Here is a 20845-nt window from a genome sequence, read left to right as displayed (position 1 = left end):
AGCCATGGGCATACACAGAAAAAACGGAGTAGGGATGGATGCAGGCAAATTATAACAATGGGATGTATTTCAAATCAATCAAAAAAAATCCAAAGAGTGACACAATAATGTTGATTAAGAGGTTTAAATGTGGTATAGGAGATGAGGAAACAGTCCCTTCTGGTGCTAGGGAGATTGAGAGCAAGGGAGAAAAGCAGTGTGATGGAGAGGAAGAGAGAGGCAGCGGGGGAGGGGAAGAGGCACGTGGTAACCGGCCCAGTCTCCACCATCCCTGTGCAGCATTCGTGTTTGTGATGCACGGCAGCCATTTTGATCTGCAGCCCTCTTTGTCTGCTGAAATAGAGGGCTCAGGGAGGTCTCGTGTGAAATAGGTACATTTACTGACTACCTGTGAAGGAGATGGACAGCATGAGCCATTTCTTGGTCAAATATAGAGGAATAGAAGACATGAGAGACAGAGACAGAGAGAGAGAGAGAGATCTGCATTAGTTATATAACAAATGGCAAGGGAATATCAGAAATCAGGACAGAGGCTGAATGCGGAAACATTTGATGACAAAGGAAAACTGACCTAGAATGCATTAAAATCTAGCTATCCACAAAGTCTGTGATGTAATGACTTCAATCAGCATCCTATAGACTGCTTTTGAGAGTTACACAGTGACAGACTAAATTTACTTCCTTCTATGAGTGTCCACCTGTGAGTGTTCATTATAGTGAGGTCATTATATGCTGAATATGAAAGCTGTGTGCTGTGTTTTAAAAGTGACGGCATGGTGTCATTATAGTGATGCCTGTGGTGAGAAAACTAAAGGCATGTGTGTGTGTTTGTCTGTTGTATCTGTTGTATTTTAAACGTCATGAAAATAATACTTGTCTTTAAATAAAAGGACACATAAAGCATCATTTAAAGCTCCAGCTTGATGCATGAGTGATGACTAACTGCTGACATGATGTGGGTGAGGATTGTCAGTCAATCTGCAGTTATGTGTGCTCAGTTTTGTCCAGTATCACAGGAAGCATTAGATCAACTGCCATGCCTGGTCTCTCTGGGTGGTTTGTGTGTTTCAGCAGTAAAGTCTGCAGGATGTTCAGAGTCTGTGCTTGTGAAAATAAAAGTTGAGAAACTACAAGGGAAAAACGTAGGTTAATTGTGTCAGCCCTCATATCCGCTGGAAGCAGTCTGTCATCATTATCATCCCACATCTGTGTCTGTTTTACCTGTTTCAACTGCGTTTGAACCCATTATGTCTCATTTTCTCAGGTTTGTTAACAGTGAAGGTTTTTACTGAGTACCATAAATTCTTTTGGCTGGTGTCTCCATAGGGGTCAAAGCTCACAGGAGCGGCTTTTTAAGCAGCTAAGTGGTTCCGCGTGTCATGCTTTGTACCCCTTCAGTGTGTTGTTGTTGTTGTGCCTTTCTGTTGTTTAAGGAACCCACCTTGGAGTTGTCATTATTCATGTTAGATCCTACATACAGCCTCAAACATCAGTTTGGTAAACTTACTGTTACTGCCCACAGAATTATAATGATGTGCAGAAGCTCCTGGTTTCCACAGGCCCAAGCTCTTTTCTTAAGTGTCCCGGCTTCCTCGCCAAGCTGTCTGGTGAGCAGCTGCGTGCCCATGTGTATGCCGGTGGGGCTCATCCACACACTGTGCACCATGTGTACGTTTGAGGATGTGGTTAATGTTTGTACTGTAACCCCCTCGTTGTATTTTTGTTTACAAGATATCCCAGATATCTGAAATATCAGGGACCTTAGGGTGTGACTGTTTTCCCACAGGACAGACCACACTTTACACTGAGCATCAACAGAAACAATAAAATATAAATAGTTAATAAATAAATAAATATAATAGTACTCCAGTGCATTACACTCTCTCCACGTGATGACTGTTGCTGCCTAACCCTCTGGGCCTGTTGCTTTATACAAAAGGGCACATTCACGGTAGTGCAGGATAGGGCCAAGCAGTTAGACAGCATCCTTGAACTTGAACTTCAGACTTCTCTCCAGCAAACATCCACACTGCTGAAGTGTCAGCAACACAGAACTGCTTTGTAGGCAACCCCGTTTTTGTTGTTCACAGTGTAAAGCAGGGTCATGAAGTATGTTTTCTCTTAGAAGGACAGTGAAATAAGTCAGTGCAGCGGTTATTTGTAACAAACATATTTTTCATTAATACACAGCTTGATAAAACATGTGCATATATAGTATAGCTGATATCTTGAGCACTGTTGCAGATATCATAACTGACTTGTGTGATTATTCATAGGGAAGCTGAAGAGAATACAAGCAAGCAAATGCTGCTACAATTATCTGCACATTGCTTTGCATGAAGTCAGGAATACCAGACATGCAGGTCCTTAAGAATATACAAAAAAAGCTGTCTTTGAATGTGTGTTGGTGTCCCAGAGGTGAAAGTTTGGAGTTCTGCTCTGTCTGATTCTCTGTGAAGGATTACACCCAGGATTACCTAGAACACTGCAATGTGGGGCATTGGCAAAGTTGTGTCAAGTACACCAAGACCCAGAAACATATCCACGTATACTTTACTGAAGGATATCTAGGTCAAAGGTCAAATTATTCAGATTTTGACATTAGTGAAGGGCATGATTGTGTGTGTGTGTGTGTGTGTGTGTGTGTGTGTGTGTGTGTGACTCTTCTAATCGAACAAGTTGTTATGAAACTCACCAATCTTAAAACTTGATGTGATTTGGAGGAAGATTCTTGCCTTCTAGGGGAGTAAAGATGCAGTGCATTACAGTTTTTTTGGGTATTATAGTTACATCATATGACTTCCACATATTTATCATGGATTATGTTCACTTTCTTAATATATTGCATCCTAATTAAACAAATAGAATAACCTGAAAATGTGTTTGTTTTGCTTATATGCCATTTACTCAGTCACTGTAGTTTACATTGTGTCAAATTGTTGCTAAAACTGGATGGCTATGTTCAGCAGTCATCCTTGGTTTCCAACAGTCTTCCCTTTTCCTCCTGATCTCATTTTCTGCATCCCTCCCCTCCCCCTCTCCAGCTGCACCACTCTGCTGCAGAGAGAGAAAGACACAGAGAGAAAGGGAGAGGGAGATTGCTCAGTGTAGGACATTTTGTTCATTCTATAAAAAGAAATAATGCATAGTGCAGTGTCATTTCATCCCTTTATAGATCACAACATTGGTGACGAGAACAGATATTTCCTTAGTATCACTATTTAGCCATTTATCAAGAGATCCCACACCACCCAGCAGCCCTTAACCATGTGCTGTGTTGTACAACATATCAGAGTACTAATGTGTGTGTCAGAGCATCATTTCTCTGTCCTCTATCTTCTTCATCCTCCGTGGTGTTTTTATAGCCCTTTTTATTTGCCACCATTGCCAGCTCACATGAAGCAGGGTAGGATGTGAGCAGTGGGGTGTGTTACCATAGCAACAAGCTGACTCACTGACAGGACTGTACCATTTTTGATTAAGCCACAGGGGGTCAGCAGCAGATGCAGCTTTGAAGCTGTGATGGCTTCATGTATGTGTTGATACTGGGAGGACAGGAGACACCCCTGTTTTGGGCAGAAAGGTGCAGCATCCTCAAACCTGGGGTGACTGATGATGGAGAAAGCAGAGGGGGAGAGGATGATCATGGCTGCTATTGATGTGTGTTCTGATAGATGCTGCCCTATTTATTTTGCCCTCCCTTGTCCTAGTAAACCCACGTCCACGATGAGTGTCTTAACTAATATTTAGGTTTAGGAACAACAATTTCTTATAAATTAATTCTGTGTTTCTGTTACATAAAAGCAGCCATTTGGTGTCCCCTTTTTTATTTCCTTGATGCCCGTTTTCCTGGATTGACCTGCTTATTTTGGATGTATGTGTATCTTATACCAACACTGTGATCTAATGTTTTTACTTAAATTGTGTTCATGTGCACAAATAACAGCTTTATTATATACAGGGTATTTTTAAACTACAGTGCACCAGACTATTAAAAACAGTTACTGCTTTGCTTTGTCTAAGAAGCTTAATTCTGCTCTCACAAAGACACTCAGACACACATCAGCTGGGACAAACACAGGGTCACACAGCAGAGAATCTCATTAATAAGGCATGGATTTGTCTCAGGGCATCGCCTCGAGGCCCCCTGCTGTTGCTATGAGGGTAGTGGCTGTCTGCAGCAGTGCAGTGTTTTGCTTATGATTCATACATTGGCGATATCAGCAAGGTTTCCAAAGCCTCAAGTTCCCTTAACAATGATTGTGTTAGTGTTTTGGTTTAGGCGGAAGTGGTTGTACTGTACCAAGGTTTGTTTATGCTTCTGTTTGAAGGGCAAGTTGATTGTTGTGCCCAGTTTCTACTGTGCAGCATAATTTAACACATCACAAACTATTTAGGAATGCTGTTGAAAATCATTCACAAACCGTGACTGGATATATCTTTGGTGAAGCAACCACAGTGACCTGTAACTCTGGATTGTGTAGTGCCATTCTCTGTCCACTGAGGTGAAGCTACTGCCTCTGTTTTTTTCAACAATATTATATTTTTTTGTTTTATCATGATTATAACACATCTTTCAGGGTAGCAGTGCTTAAACAAAGTTTCTCTGAAGCTCCATCCTCTCTGTCTGCCTCTCTTTTCCTGCTCTCTATCTCATACACACACAAACACAAACACATTCACATTGCAATGTGTTAGCAATTTTTTGTGCTAGTCTGACACTTGACACCCAGTTTGGTTCATTCTTTCATCAATAATTTTTCCATCCATTTCCTGTTCAGTATTGTTTGAACATACAGCACTGATTATCACAGTAACATCATAATATGTAAAATGAATGTTTATACTTTTGTGCTGGTATGTTTTCTGTTGAACAATAAGCCAGAAGAGTTTTCCTTAGCTTTATATTTTCTCACAGTGCAGATGGATCTTATTATTTATTACTGGCTGCAGATCAAACAACACATAATCATTTCCACGTTGAACAGTTGACATGCACACACACAGGCTGCTTTTGTGAACGATCCAATAGTGAGAGCCAATACATTATCAATCAAAATAAACAAATTGCAGACTCTATGAATCACCACATGAATCACAACCCCATTCATGGTGAGCCACATGGTAAGTATGTCGGTTGCCTGTACTTCCTGAAGCCAGACTCCATATGCTGACCACCGGTCTAACTGACGTCCTTTTTCTCTTGTCTCTTCTCTTTCATGTGTCCCCCCTTGTTGCCTGTTGCTGTTCCTGTTTCCTCCTTCTCTCCTGCTAAATCCTGACTCACCAAATAAGGTAAGAAATAGTTTTCGTCTTTATTGTTCACAGCCATCAAGCACATACAGCGGTACACACTTTTATGATTCTACAAATAGCACAGATTACAGATGACACTGACAACTGAACAGCACACTCACCACGCTGTAACAGATTTCAAACACACACTGTGGCGGTGACATGTTTTACTATGTCCAAACTGGCACAGAGTCAAGCAGTTAATCAGATTTTCCACAAGCGACACATCTGTTCACATTACCTCACCAAACATCTATCATCACTGATGGTACCTTCAATCAGGCATTGATGGACATGCAGTCTGTGGACAACAGATCTTGTGTGACAGTGTGAGAGGTGTGATGCTCAAATATGATGTGATGTGTTTTACCTGACTGGGGTGCTGCACCAATATCACATGAACATAATTTACAATCTATACTGTAGGTAAGTGGACAGTTACATTTTAATGTGAGTCCCTGGGTATATGATACATGTTTAAGTATAATCTTTAATCTGAGATTGTTTTTTTAAATCAGAATTTTAGCTAGTTTGTACATACCCTCTTTTTCAGGGTGCCCAAGTACTTTACATTTGAACAAGAAGTTGGACAGCTCTCTCTACTAACAGGCTTATGTGGTTTAAGGAAGTATTAGTAGGGAAACCCAGCTGTTAAAGTAACCTGCGCCTGAATGAAGTTGCAGTGATTATACTGCCTAACACTGCATCTTACATTTTAGCTTGTGTTTTTGTGCTGTGGACTTATTTGAAATATAAAAGTACACGCACAAACACACACCAAGAATTATAATGAGATGCTGATCACTGGCAATAGACTTGACTATAGGAAACAAGTGTTGCACATTCTTTATTTTGATGACGTTTTAGCCTTCTCCAAGATCAACAAACATACTGAGACACAGGTACACTGATCTGTTATATGGACCCCACCTTTGTCACACAGCTGATGATGATAAAGTGATCATGCTACACCATTAGGATGAGCAAATCACAGTCACATACACAGTCACACATCTAATAGTGGTTAAATAATCATGCCGCGCCATTAGGTTGAGCCAAACAAATGATTTTGAGGCCCTCATCAAATCAAGAATTTAAACCAAAACATTATCAGGAGCTACATCCAGTCACATGTCATCAAAACAAATGACAACAGCCACTACATTTTCTACCACATTTCAGTGTAATATACATTTTTAATTCACCATATTCAACTACATCAAAATACAAAAATATTTAACAGATCACTTATAGATAGATAGCAAAAGTTAAGGCATCAGCTCTAAATAAACATCATGAACAACTCTCACTATATATATTGTAATTAGACATACATCACAGAAAACACTTTAAATCATAATATTTAAAATCATAATATCAATAATTGGTTTAAAGGTTGGGATTTGTTTAGGGCCTCAAAATTGTTTTTTTGCTCAACTTAATGCTGCGGCATGATTATCTTGATTGATTATCTTACCACTGTCAGCTGACACAGGTGTGCTCCACATAACACATCAGTGTACCTGTGTCTCAGTATGTTTGTTGATCTTGAAGAATGCCTAAAGGCCAAAACAATATCAAAATAAAATAAATGCATATGGAGCCAGAGTGTGTGACACTTGTTTTCCACAGTTTTGTGCTGTGGACCACCATCCACTTTAAATAGTCCATCACAAAGCATGACATTACAGTCATCAAATGAAATATTACAATGCAGTGGGCAAGGAAAGTACAACACAAGAAACAGTGCAGAAAAAACTGCAAACCATGTGATATAAACAGCATGTTAAGAGGACATTGTAAGACTACAGTTTTCTAACATGTCAGAAGAAATTGTCTCAAACTTGATCTGGGGAATCAATTAAAGACCAGCAAAGTGTTGATTCAACTCTATGATCATTTTGAGAGTGAGTTGCCCAACTTAGATAAAAGTCTTGTTCAAATATAAGCACTATGGCACCTTTATATTCAACTTCAACTGTTCTTCATAAACTCAGTTGCAAGTTTAGGCACACCCAGTCAAAACTAACACAGTCTAATACATCAGTCCTGCACTAATCTTCATGAAGGTTATAATGTTCAGTTTTTGTTAAAACTGTTTCAGATTCAACTTTATAATTATTTTGTAGGATGAAGTTTGTGGTGTTGTTTAATTGTCCTGTTATACAGAGGGGTGTTTCTGTTATTTAGCCTACCCTCACTGATATAAATTGGGTGGACAAAATAATAGAAACACACCTCAGAATTAAATCAACACCTCTCAAGAACATTTCAACATAAAACTAAACATTATAATCTTCCTAGGATTCATTGCAGGACTGTTGTATTAGATGGTTTAGTTTTATCTGGGTGTGCCTAATTAACTGGCAGCTGAGAATATGTGTAACTGAGGTAGTCAAATACTATATAAACAACTTTTATATAATGCTGACCAACACCAAGACTGCACACTACAGCATTAAAACACACTGTATAACTTATTTAGCACAAAAACATTAAACTTAGGGGTCTTAATAAAACCTAAAGGTACTGTGTGCTTGGTAATATTGCTTTACACCCTACATATGCTACTGTTTGTCTCAGCATTCAGTGTCAGTTACTCTGATACAGGTTTACTAACTAAAAGTATGCATGGACTGTTTATGTTGAACAGTGACTGTATGAAGATGGGGGTGGCACTGTGGTTAGCACTGTAACCTCACAACAAGTTCAAACACACTGGCTACTCGGGTCCTTTTTTATGGAGTGTGTAGATGTGCTTGTTAGTTGATGTGTGTTAGCAATGTGATAGCCTTGTGACCTGTCCAGTTTGTACACCACGCTCCTGTCCTGTGTGTGGTGGGATAGGCTCCAGTCAGCACAGGATAGGTAGCTTACAGAAAATAGATGAATGGAGATAAAATATCAGTAAGCTTTGGTAAAAAATAAAAACCCATAGTATTTACATCTTCAGTAACCCTGAACTGTAGCTTAGTGTTTGACAGTGAATGCATGCAATATGTTCTTATGTTTATGCTTATTTTATTTAGAAAGGGACAGTGCACCTTAATAAACGTGCCACAGCTACACCTGCAGGTACCTGGCTGATCTACTTCTGTATCTATTCCTGACTGTGTAAAAAAAAAAATAGTCAAGAGGTTGAGATTTTGTTTCCTGGCTGCCTGCTGAAATACATGTGTGCTTGTAGATGTTTATATGTCACATACACTTTGTGTTTTTTGATGGTACAAATATCTGACCTGGAAATAACATCCTTGGACTAGAAGCAAAATAGCATCAAAATATCCAAGTCTTTATTGGAGAAGCTCAGGTTTCAAAATGTAACATAAAGTTATGTATAATGTATTTATAATCTTTATAGCTTAATTATCTCTGAATGGTGCTTTTCCTTGCTAAATACCAGAAATATCAAGTTAGCATAATAATTTATTTTATTCAAACGTGATTATTCTACGTGTAACAGTACTATCATGAGACTATTTATTTATTTATTTATTTATTTATTTTCTTTCATGTTCTGTGTCTGCAGCAGTAAAATGTAATGGGGTGGTTTGGGCTCCTGGTCGATCTACTTTTGTATTTATTCGTGTATTCTGTGAGACAAGCAGTGAGGAGGTTGAGATCCTGTTTTCCTGGCTGCTGTGTGTTCAGTCAGAGCCTGTGAGCCTGTGAGCCTGGCTGCCTCTCCAGCAGCATGCAGCAGCAGCAGTTGGCCGCCTGTGTGGCGCTGTCCACACTTGTGGTGCTGAAAGCAGCTCGGGCGCTCTCCCCCTCCTTTCTCTGTTTCTCACACTACCTCTCTACATCTCCCTCTGCCGCCCACCTCTACTTAGAGCAGATGACTATTGCATAAACCTATTTACTGAGTGTATTTTTATATTGATTACCATATGTGGTAATTGATTATTTTACCATTACTACCACTGAATTTGCGCATTTTAAGCTTTATTATTATTTCATTTTTTTCAGCATATAATGCCTTCTGGCAGTGGAGGGATATTGCATAATTTTGGTGCATGGTATTTAGAATTATTTGATTGTTAGTAGTGAACAAATATCTATAAAGAAGACAGGCTAATCTTTACATAAAGTGTATAAATTTGGTAAACAGGATTCTCTCCTTCTCAATTCAAAACGCTTTATTGGCATGACATTTCTTATGTGTTGCCAAAGCACAATTACAATTGAAGACAGTGAAAATTCAAAAAACAATTAACCACTATATATAATTGTCTGATCTGTAATTAGGTGAAGTGCTATCGTGTTGGTTGTCTCTTAGGCTGTGACATGCACTGACATGTCTTGCTGCATCTATGGCGCTGACACTATTGTCTCCAAGCAGATGTTGCATTTCAGTCTGTTCAGAGAGCGAATCGAAATCTTGGAGTTCACATTTAATTTCTGTAAAGAACTTGCTTGTTTTGAAATGTTCCTCTGTCTCCACCTGTCTCTGTGGACGGAGCTGACACAACCCGTCTTCTCTAGGCAGCCAGGTCTGCATGTGTCTGCCAGTCTCTATGTCCAAGCTGAGTCTGTACATAGTCAGTATCTTTCTCAGTTTCTGATCTGTCAGCGGTCAGATAGTTTCCCATCGTGTATCGTCTCTGTAGGGCCAAATAGCATTGACGTTTGTTTTGAGTTGTTGTGTTAGATGTCCAGTAGTTGATGTAGTGTTCTTTTTCTCAAGCTACAATTTGGTTGGTTTCTCTCTCTTCCCTTCTCTCCCTCTGTGTGTGTGTGTGTGTGTGTGTGTGTGAGAGAGAGAGAGAGAGAGAGAGAGCACACAGGAGTAAACGCCTCCCTGCACCATCTGCGCTCCCCCTCCCATTTCATTTGCTCTACAGACCTCCATACGGGTATTTTACGTTGGCTGCTGCTATTTCTCTGAGGCGTGTGGGGAGCTGTGAAGACGTAATGACGTATGCAGGCTGCATTTTCTTTCTCTGGCCACAGGAAGGCAACGAAGAGCCTTGTCAGCCAGGATGGCATGTGCATGCATGCAGGTGCATACAGACAAGAGGCTAGATGATGGATTAACACAGGCACTGCAGAGTGATCGTATTATAATCAGGCATTCAGTTATTTATAGGACACTAGGCTTACTCATTTATCATCTACAGGTTTCATCAATAACTCATGTGTTATATAGTATTTATATCTATATTTAGAGACTTAAAAAATATATATATATTTAAATGGCGTGATGGGGACTGTTTAATGAATAGTCTGATGGAATTTCATATAATAGTGTTGCAATATTCAGGGCGCTCTTTCTATGATGATACTTTTACGTCACTGTTCTGTAGACGCTCAGTGATGCCACTATTGGTGGGGATAGCTACACTCTATCCACCAATGAAATCCAGAGCTGTACAAAGAGATCTACTCCCTCTCACCGTGTAGCTTCAGCGTCGTAACCATTGCAATGTTCTGCACAGGAGGGGAGGGATGCATATGCAGACACAAAGCATGACTGTCTCTGATATTTTTGAGGACGCATCTATATTGGATCATAGATCTTCTAGATTTAATCGGTTAAGAAGTTGGGATTGGAGTGAGAAGATATGGGATTTATGGAGCGAGGAATAATGTGGAACAAATTGCCTGCATGGCAGGTGTTTTTGTGGTGGCATCATTTCTTTCTCTTGTGGAGTACAATAGACGGACAGACGCGCTACAGCATCCCGGAGGAACTCAAACAGGGCTCTGTGGTAGGAAATCTAGCCAAAGATTTGGGTTTGGTTGTATCTGAACTGTACCAGCGTAAATTGCGGATAACCTCTGAAGCTGGTAAGCAGTATTTTAATGTGGACTTGGGGAAGGGAGAACTGGTGGTGATTGATAGGATAGATAGGGAGGAACTGTGTGGACAAAGACCGTCATGTTTGCTGCCTTTGGAACTAGTCATAGATAACCCCCTGCAGCTGCACAGGGTCGAAATAGAAATACAGGACACAAACGATAACTCTCCTAGTTTCTTTACTAAAGAGAAAGTGGTGAAAATTGCAGAGCTGGTCAATCCAGGCGCGCGATTTCCTTTAGAAAGTGCACAGGATCCTGATGTCGGCCCTAATTCTGTTCGTTCTTACCTCATAAGCAAAAATGATAATTTCAAATTGACTGTTAAAAACCATAAGGATGGTAGAAAGATTCCTGAACTGGTCCTGGAAAAACCTCTTGATCGAGAAAAACTGCCTGTGCACAATCTTATCCTCACCGCTGTAGATGGTGGAGATCCGGTGCGTTCAGGCACATCAGAAATTACAGTTATAGTGCTTGACATCAATGATAATGCGCCGCAGTTTGAAAGAAATATATACGAAGCTAATGTCAGCGAAAAGGCAACACCTGGAAGTGAAATATTGCAAGTTAAAGCTACAGATGCAGACGAAGGACTAAATGGAGAAATTGAATATTTGTTTGCAGAGCAAACTACGGATCTGATTTTATCATTATTTCACATTGACCCTTCTTCTGGAGTTATTGTTGTCAAAGGAGCTTTAGACCATGAAACGACCCCTTTACACAGATTTGACGTAACTGCTAAAGACAAGGGTAATCCTGAGATGGACGGACACTGTGGCGTTGAAATTAAAGTAGTTGACATTAACGACAACATTCCTGAAATTATTGTGACGTCTTTAACAACCCCTGTTCCAGAGGATTCTGCAGTTGGAACAGTTATTGCATTAATAAGTGCAAGAGACCCAGATTCAGGCGTCAACGGCAAGGTTACGTTAAGTGTGTCTTCTAAATCTCCCTTCAAGTTAAATCCTTCAGTCTCTAACCACTACTCATTAGTGACGAATGGGCCACTAGACCGCGAGAAAAATGACCGGTATAGTGTCAAAATAAGTGCTACTGATTCTGGAAAACCCCCATTATCGAGTGAAAAAATAATACTTGTTGAACTGCTAGATGTAAATGACAGCCCACCAGTTTTCTCCCAGCCTTCTTATGTCGTTTATGTAAAAGAGAACCATTCTCCTGGGAAAATATTGTGCTCCGTATCAGCAACTGATCCTGATTCAGGAGACAACGCCAAAATCTCTTACTCTATACTGGACTCTAAAGTGCAGGACGTGTCTGTCTCATCTTATGTTTACATTAACTCAGATAACGGCAGCATCTACAGCATGCACTCGTTTGACTATGAGAAACTCAAGGTGTTTCAGATTCAGGTTCAGGCAAAGGATCAGGGCTCTCCGTCTCTCAGCAGCAACGCCACTGTCCATGTTTTTATCCTGGACCAGAACGACAATGCCCCCGCTGTTATTTACCCCTCCTCCGCCATGGGCTCCCTCTCTCATCAGAGGATGCCCCGCTCCGCTAAAGCGGGTCACCTGGTTACCAAGGTGACGGCCGTGGACGCTGACTCGGGCCATAACGCCTGGATCTCCTACAAAGTGGCGGAGGCCACAGACGCCTCTCTCTTCACTGTCAATCTGTACACAGGGGAGGTGAGGACTAAACGCGCTGTGTCCGAGCAGGACGACTCCTCTCAGAGGCTGCTCATAGAGATCAAGGACGACGGGAACCGGTCCAGTCCGCCACCGTCACGGTGTCCATCCAGCTGGAGGACGGCCTCCATGAGCCCATCTTAGACCTGCGACAGAAAGCGACCGAGCCCAGCAAGAAAACTGGCAGAATCACCCTTTATTTGATTCTCTCTCTGGCCTCGGTGTCCGTGCTGTCTCTGGTGACTTTTCTCATCTTAGCGGTCAAATGCATGAGGAACAGCAGAAGCAGCGGTACTTGCTGCATGAGACGGAGCGACTGTGATGATTACAAGAACCCCAACAGAAACCTGCAGATTCAGCTCAACACTGATGGACCTATAAAGTACGTGGAGGTCCTGGGAGGAGACATGTTGTCTCAGAGTCAGTCCTTCAGGTCCTGTATGTCTCCAATGTCAGAGTACAGTGATTTCACTTTGATAAAGCCCAGCAGCACCACTGACTTTAAGGAGGTCATCAGTGTCCTGGATGCGTCTTTACCCGACAGCACCTGGACCTTTGAGAGCCAGCAGGTGAGCTGATGACAATTTATTTTGATGTCTCCATCACACTTTGTGAAATTTGCATATTTAAATAACATCATGATGTTTTCTTGTCGTCTGATAATCGTGATAATCATGGTAAAATCTTTGCTTTTATCAGTCTGATGTGATGAAAAACACACATTTATCTATTATCTATCTACCTGATGTTTGTAGATATGTTATTAACATCCTGGAATAAATCATAGTAGACAGGGCTGTCTCCAGAAAATGATAAAATAATGGCGATGAAGACATTCGAAAACATCGTCTTGCACTCACATATTTCCACAGCCATTTCCGAGTAGTTCAGCACCACCAAGGTGGACAGCGACTCAGAGTGTAATGCAGGGATGCCTGTAGGCACAAAGTGTGTGGGAGCTGGTGTGTTTCGCCTCTGTTGCTGATTATCTTTTCAGGAAAAAAGGAAATTGTCGGTCCCTAAACTTGTTTCTGGCTATTGATTAAACAAGACCTCTTACTGTGGAGGATGTGATTGTTTACATCTGAAGTTGCATTTACCAGGTTTATTTCCTGATTTTTCTTTGTTTCTTTCTTTGATATAACAATATAAATATATTTTAATTATTATTTTATGCTTACATGTTACCTTTGCATTCTTTAACGTCCCATAAGTCTCAAAATAATTGCTTGTGAATAAAGTGGTCTGGCACAGAGAGAAAAGAAGCTGCAGCTTTAAGAGTGTCGATCAGTTTCTCTCTCATTGGCTGCTAGAGGTGGATGCTGTGCACCAATAAGATTCAGAACTGTACAAAGCAATCTAGTCCCTGCCCCCATGCAGCCTCAGAGCTGTAACACTTGCAATGCAACGAGCTAGAGGACAGAGACAGCAATGAGCTCGTGTTTTGTAATGTGAAAATAGCATCATTTATGTTACAGTCATGCTCAGTAGTTGTGGAAAATCTTCTCTTGGAATCATACCCGTGATGTTGGATTTCAGCATCGTTCTGTACAATATGTCGATCGGAAATAATTTGTTATAGCGGACCAAGGATGACAAAGACAATAGGATACCGAGACTGGAGATGGCAGGCGCTTTGGTGGCATCATTTCTTTCTCTTGTGGAGTACAATACACGGACAGACTCGTTACAGCATCCCGGAGGAACTGAAACAGGGTTCTGTGGTAGGAAATCTAGCCAAAGATCTGGGTTTGGGACTGCCTGAGATTTTTGATCGCAAGCTGCGTGTCGCCTCTGAGGCTGGTGAGCAGTATTTCAGTGTGGATGCGGGGAAGGGCGAGCTGATGGTGAATGACAGAATAGACAGAGAGGCTTTATGTGGACAAAGCGCCAGTTGTGTGTTGCCTCTGCAGGTCGTAATTGAAGACCCATTACAACTTTTTCGTGTTGAAGTAGAAATACAAGACATTAATGATAATGCGCCTAAATTTCCATCAAATGATATAACGTTGGAGGTTCCGGAATCAATGGGTTTAGGGGTTCGTTTTCCATTAGAAAGCGCCATAGACCCAGATGTTGGCAGTAATTCACTAAAGTCATACACTCTCAGTAAAGATGAGTGCTTCAGTATTAGAGTTAAAGACGTGGCCGGGGGAAGGAAAGTCCCTGAATTGGTTTTAGCAAAAAATTTAGATCGAGAGAAAAAGGCTGTTCATAAGCTTTTGTTGACAGCTCTAGATGGAGGCAACCCAGTGAGATCAGGCACCGCTCAGCTATCTATTAGTATCATTGACAGCAACGATAATGTTCCAACATTTGAGAAATCGTTGTATAAAGTATCTATCAGTGAAAATGCTGCACAAGGTGCAGTAATAGTACAAACAAAAGCAACAGACTTAGACGATGGTCAAAACGGAGAGATAGAATACTCATTTGGTGCGCACACATCAGATACTGTTCTCTCTGTTTTCAGTATTGATCAAATAACGGGAACTATATTTCTTAACGGACAATTAGATTTCGAAACAGCTGCAAATTATGAATTAGACATCAGTGCCAAAGATAAAGGCAGTCCGAGGATGGAGGGGCATTGCACTGTGCATGTTGAAGTGTTAGATGTAAATGATAATGCTCCAGAAATAATACTCACCTCTCACCCAAAACCAGTGCGCGAAGACTCACCTAATGGCACCGTAGTTGCTTTGCTCAGTGCACGAGACCTCGACTCCGGTGATAATGGTAAAGTAACACTAAAGCTCCCCAAGAAATCTCTATTTGCTCTAAAACCATCGTTTTCTAATAATTACGCACTGGTTACGAGTGGTGCGTTAGACCGAGAGCGCTTCTCAGAGTATAGTATTGAGATAACAGCCACTGATTCAGGCTCTCCTCCTCTGTCCAGTAAGAAAATTATACCTGTCAGCATCACTGATGTGAATGATAACCCTCCTATATTCACTCAGCCCTCCTATAATGTATATTTAAAAGAGAACGGGGTACCAGGCTCTATACTGTACTCAGTATCAGCATCTGACCTGGATTTTGGTGACAACGCCAAAATCTCTTACTCTATACTGGACTCTAAAGTGCAGGACGTGTCTGTCTCATCTTATGTTTACATTAACTCAGATAACGGCAGCATCTACAGCATGCACTCGTTTGACTATGAGAAACTCAAGGTGTTTCAGATTCAGGTTCAGGCAAAGGATCAGGGCTCTCCGTCTCTCAGCAGCAACGCCACTGTCCATGTTTTTATCCTGGACCAGAACGACAATGCCCCCGCTGTTATTTACCCCTCCTCCGCCATGGGCTCCCTCTCTCATCAGAGGATGCCCCGCTCCGCCAAAGCGGGTCACCTGGTTACCAAGGTGACGGCCGTGGACGCTGACTCGGGCCATAACGCCTGGATCTCCTACAAAGTGGCGGAGGCCACAGACGCCTCTCTCTTCACTGTCAATCTGTACACAGGGGAGGTGAGGACTAAACGCGCTGTGTCCGAGCAGGACGACTCCTCTCAGAGGCTGCTCATAGAGATCAAGGACGACGGGGAACCGGTCCAGTCCGCCACCGTCACGGTGTCCATCCAGCTGGAGGACGGCCTCCATGAGCCCATCTTAGACCTGCGACAGAAAGCGGCCGAGCCCAGCAAGAAAACTGGCAGAATCACCCTTTATTTGATTCTCTCTCTGGCCTCGGTGTCCGTGTTGTCTCTGGTGACTTTTCTCATCTTAGCGGTCAAATGCATGAGGAACAGCAGAAGCAGCGGTACTTGCTGCATGAGACGGAGCGACTGTGATGATTACAAGAACCCCAACAGAAACCTGCAGATTCAGCTCAACACTGATGGACCTATAAAGTACGTGGAGGTCCTGGGAGGAGACATGTTGTCTCAGAGTCAGTCCTTCAGGTCCTGTATGTCTCCAATGTCAGAGTACAGTGATTTCACTTTGATAAAGCCCAGCAGCACCACTGACTTTAAGGAGGTCATCAGTGTTCTGGATGCGTCTTTACCCGACAGCACCTGGACCTTTGAGAGCCAGCAGGTGAGCTGAGAACAACCGTTTTTCATAGTGATGAAGAAAAATTAATATATTCGTTGTTTTATTTCATTTTCAGTCCTAACATAGGTCTGTTATGGTATTCAATCAACTGTGGAAACAAAACATCGATGTGTTTATCTAGATGGCTGGTTTGCTTGTCTACAGCAGGCTTTGTGTGCATTTTTTTCCTATTAATTCCAATGCACATGTTTTCATTATACGTTTTTGCAGTGCCCATTGTGGAATTTTGTTTCAGTGTGGGGAATTATAAGTAAGGTGCAGTATTGTAATCAGAGACGGTTGAAACAGTTGTGTTGAAGACATGCATCAGTTAAGTGTCACGTGTATAAACTGGAACATTTCAGCACCATGGGAGCGGACAGCGACTATTAAATGCAGCCACGGCCATGTCACGTCTGAACACTGTTAATTTATTTACTATGGATAACTGTTTTATATATTTGTGCTGTCACATGTTTTGTGATACGAAATTTAATTTCATGTTGTCAGTGTGTTTGAGATAGTGACTGTAAGGTGATGTTTATCTTCTATGTTTGACAAGGTCGTCTCCTTTTTATTCAGTGATATTTGTCACAATCATCCCAGATGCAAACTCACAGAGAGAATAGATGCTGCCACTTTAAGAGTGTCGATCAGTTTCTCTCTCATTGGCTGCTAGAGGTGGATGCTGTGCACCAATAGGATTCAGAACTGTACAAAGCAATCTAGTCCCTACCCCCATGCAGCGCTGTAACACTTAGACTGCAAAGAGCTAGAGGAGAGAGGGCGATGAGCCCTTATTTTCTAAGATTTAAACGTGGATTTTAGCTCACAGCCATGTTCGAATTTTGTGGCATTTTTTATTTGGGGGTATTTACTACTGTCATGGATTCCAGCATTGTTATAAACAAGATTTCGTTTGGAAATAATGTTTCATAGCGGACCAAGGATGACAAAGACAATAGGATACCGAGACTGGAGATGGCAGGCGCTTTGGTGGCATCATTTCTTTCTCTTGTGGAGTACAATACACGGACAGACTCGTTACAGCATCCCAGAGGAACTGAAACAGGGCTCTGTGGTAGGAAATCTAGCCAAAGATCTGGGTTTGGGACTATCAGACATTTTTGACCGTAAAATGCATGTCGCCTCTGAGGCTGGTGAGCAGTATTTCAGTGTAGATGCGGGGAAGGGCGAGCTGGTGGTGAATGACAGAATAGACAGAGAGGCTTTATGTGGACAAAGCGCCAGCTGTGTGTTGCCTCTGCAGGTAGTTGTTGAAAATCCTTTGCAGTCTCACCGAATTGAGGTGGAAATAAGAGACATAAATGATAATTCTCCTATGTTTTTAACACAGGAAATTAACCTTAAAATACCAGAATCAGTTGCACTTGGCAAACGTTTTCCTTTAGAGAGCGCAGAGGACCCTGATGTTGGAAGCAATTCTTTGAAAACGTACTCACTGAGCAAAAACGATTATTTTTCTCTAAAATTCAAAGACACAAAAAATGGTAAAGCTGTACCAGAATTAGTGCTGGAAAAGCCATTAGACCGGGAAAAGAATGCGCTCCATCAGCTGCTGTTAACGGCTTTAGATGGAGGAAATCCGGTCAAATCGGGAACCTGTAAGATTATCATTAATGTGCTTGATATTAATGACAATTTTCCAGTATTCGGTGAAAATGAGTACAAAGTATCTTTAAAGGAGAACAGAACCAAAGGAACATTTGTAGTCAAACTTACAGCGACAGATGCTGATGATGGTCTTAATGGTGAAGTTAAATATTCTTTTGGGTCCCGCACTCCAGACTCTGTGTTATCAACTTTTGAAATCAATGATATAACCGGAGAAATCACATTAAAAGCACCATTAGATTATGAGAGCTCTAAATCATACATTGTCGATATAACTGCTAAAGACAAAGGCATTCCCGAAATGGAGGGTCACTGTCGTGTACAGTTGGACGTAGAGGACATAAATGATAATGCTCCAGAAATTTTGCTAACTTCAAGACCTAGTCCTGTACGCGAAGACGCACCGAGTGGCACAGCAGTTGCTCTGATCAGTGCACGAGACCTTGACTCCGGTGTTAATGGGAAAGTGACGTTACAGCTTCCCAAACGGTCTCCTTTCACTCTGAAACCATCGTTCTCTAATAATTACGAACTGGTGACCAGTGGTGCGTTAGACCGAGAGAGTTTCTCAGAGTACAATATTGAGATAACAGCCACTGATTCAGGCTCTCCTCCTCTGTCCAGTAAGAAAATTATACCTGTCAGCATCACTGATGTGAATGATAACCCTCCTATATTCACTCAGCCCTCCTATAATGTATATTTAAAAGAGAACGGGGTGCCAGGCTCTATACTGTACTCAGTATCAGCATCTGACCTGGATTTCGGTGACAACGCCAGAATCTCTTACTCTATACTGGACTCTAAAGTGCAGGACGTGTCTGTCTCATCTTATGTTTACATTAACTCAGATAACGGCAGCATCTACAGCATGCACTCGTTTGACTATGAGAAACTCAAGGTGTTTCAGATTCAGGTTCAGGCAAAGGATCAGGGCTCTCCGTCTCTCAGCAGCAACGCCACTGTCCATGTTTTTATCCTGGACCAGAACGACAATGCCCCCGCTGTTATTTACCCTCCTCCGCCATGGGCTCCTCTCTCATCAGAGGATGCCCGCTCCGCTAAAGCGGGTCACCTGGTTACCAAGGTGACGGCCGTGACGCTGACTCGGGCCATAACGCCTGGATCTCCTACAAAGTGGCGGAGGCCACAGACGCCTCTCTCTTCACTGTCAATCTGTACACAGGGGAGGTGAGGACTAAACGCGCTGTGTCCGAGCAGGACGACTCCTCTCAGAGGCTGCTCATAGAGATCAAGGACGACGGGGAACGGTCCAGTCCGCCACCGTCACGGTGTCCATCCAGCTGGAGGACGGCCTCCATGAGCCCATCTTAGACCTGCGACAGAAAGCGACCGAGCCCAGCAAGAAAACTGGCAGAATCACCCTTTATTTGATTCTCTCTCTGGCCTCGGTGTCCGTGCTGTCTCTGGTGACTTTTCTCATCTTAGCGGTCAAATGCATGAGGAACAGCAGAAGCAGCGGTACTTGCTGCATGAGACGGAGCGACTGTGATGATTACAAGAACCCCAACAGAAACCTGCAGATTCAGCTCAACACTGATGGACCTATAAAGTACGTGGAGGTCCTGGGAGGAGACATGTTGTCTCAGAGTCAGTCCTTCAGGTCCTGTATGTCTCCAATGTCAGAGTACAGTGATTTCACTTTGATAAAGCCCAGCAGCACCACTGACTTTAAGGAGGTCATCAGTGTCCTGGATGCGTCTTTACCCGACAGCACCTGGACCTTTGAGAGCCAGCAGGTGAGCAGACAGTAAAATAAGCATCTGTGTGTACATGACACAAGTTTTCCTTAATTTTCTCATGTTTTTTACTTCCGTGCCATCAGGTAGTTGATTTTATATGGTGCGTACAAACCTCCAAAGCATCATCCCGCCCGCTCATTATCATATTTTCCTAATTATTTTTAAGCAACATTTTTTTACCGGTTTTTTTATTTGCAATGTTATTCCTAACCACATGCATCTGGACGTTGTGACTCAACACATTCTTCTGAAACAGCTCTCTACATATTTAAATCGCCTAATGTAAATAATAATGAAAGAATATTAATGTCACATAATGCTTCAGCACCTTTCAGGTTTTCACATTTACTCAGACTGTCGTTAGTGGCTGTAGAGCTTCAAGGGAGCGTCTTTTTTATGAATGGATGATTGTCTGATTGAAACAGCGACATCAAGTTAACAATTACAAAATGTTTGAGGATATGCAAATGATTCTTGTTATTATGACCTCTTTAATTAAAAACTGAGTATCTACTGGAAGTCCAGTGTTCCATTTTATTTCGTTTATATGAGTGTGGATTTCCTTTTTAGACACCTTGCAAAACTGATGTGAATATAATTATAGAAATTTCAATATTAATGAATTTAAACGAATTGTTATAATTACAACAAT

At 41.8% G+C, this 20845-nt stretch overlaps 1 protein-coding gene and 2 pseudogenes across 14 annotated transcripts in view; all 3 read left to right on the top strand.

The window, feature by feature from the left end:
• The window catches only part of LOC125894246 (protocadherin gamma-C5-like), a 143154-nt gene that overhangs the window by 86546 nt on the left and 35763 nt on the right, over positions 1 to 20845 (top strand). For 2 of the 14 annotated variants that reach the window (XM_049585530.1, XM_049585542.1), the window contains exon 1: positions 14159 to 16798. The exons of 11 other annotated variants lie outside the window; for them this stretch is intronic. In XM_049585530.1, the coding sequence (XP_049441487.1) occupies positions 14348 to 16798 (2451 nt within the window). In that variant the 5' untranslated portion in view covers positions 14159 to 14347. Of the gene's footprint in view, positions 1 to 14158; positions 16799 to 20845 lie in introns of those variants that run through there. One more of the 14 variants, XM_049585545.1, reaches the window with a different exon arrangement.
• LOC125894250 (protocadherin gamma-C5-like) lies at positions 10738 to 13333 on the top strand (annotated as a pseudogene).
• On the top strand, positions 17504 to 20205 carry LOC125894249 (protocadherin gamma-C5-like; annotated as a pseudogene).

Source organism: Epinephelus fuscoguttatus, linkage group LG9 (genome assembly GCF_011397635.1).
Source record: "Epinephelus fuscoguttatus linkage group LG9, E.fuscoguttatus.final_Chr_v1".
Classification (NCBI taxonomy): domain Eukaryota; kingdom Metazoa; phylum Chordata; class Actinopteri; order Perciformes; family Serranidae; genus Epinephelus; species Epinephelus fuscoguttatus.
Note: the sequence above shows the minus strand (reverse complement) of the source record. Positions and strands in the feature narration are given on the sequence as shown.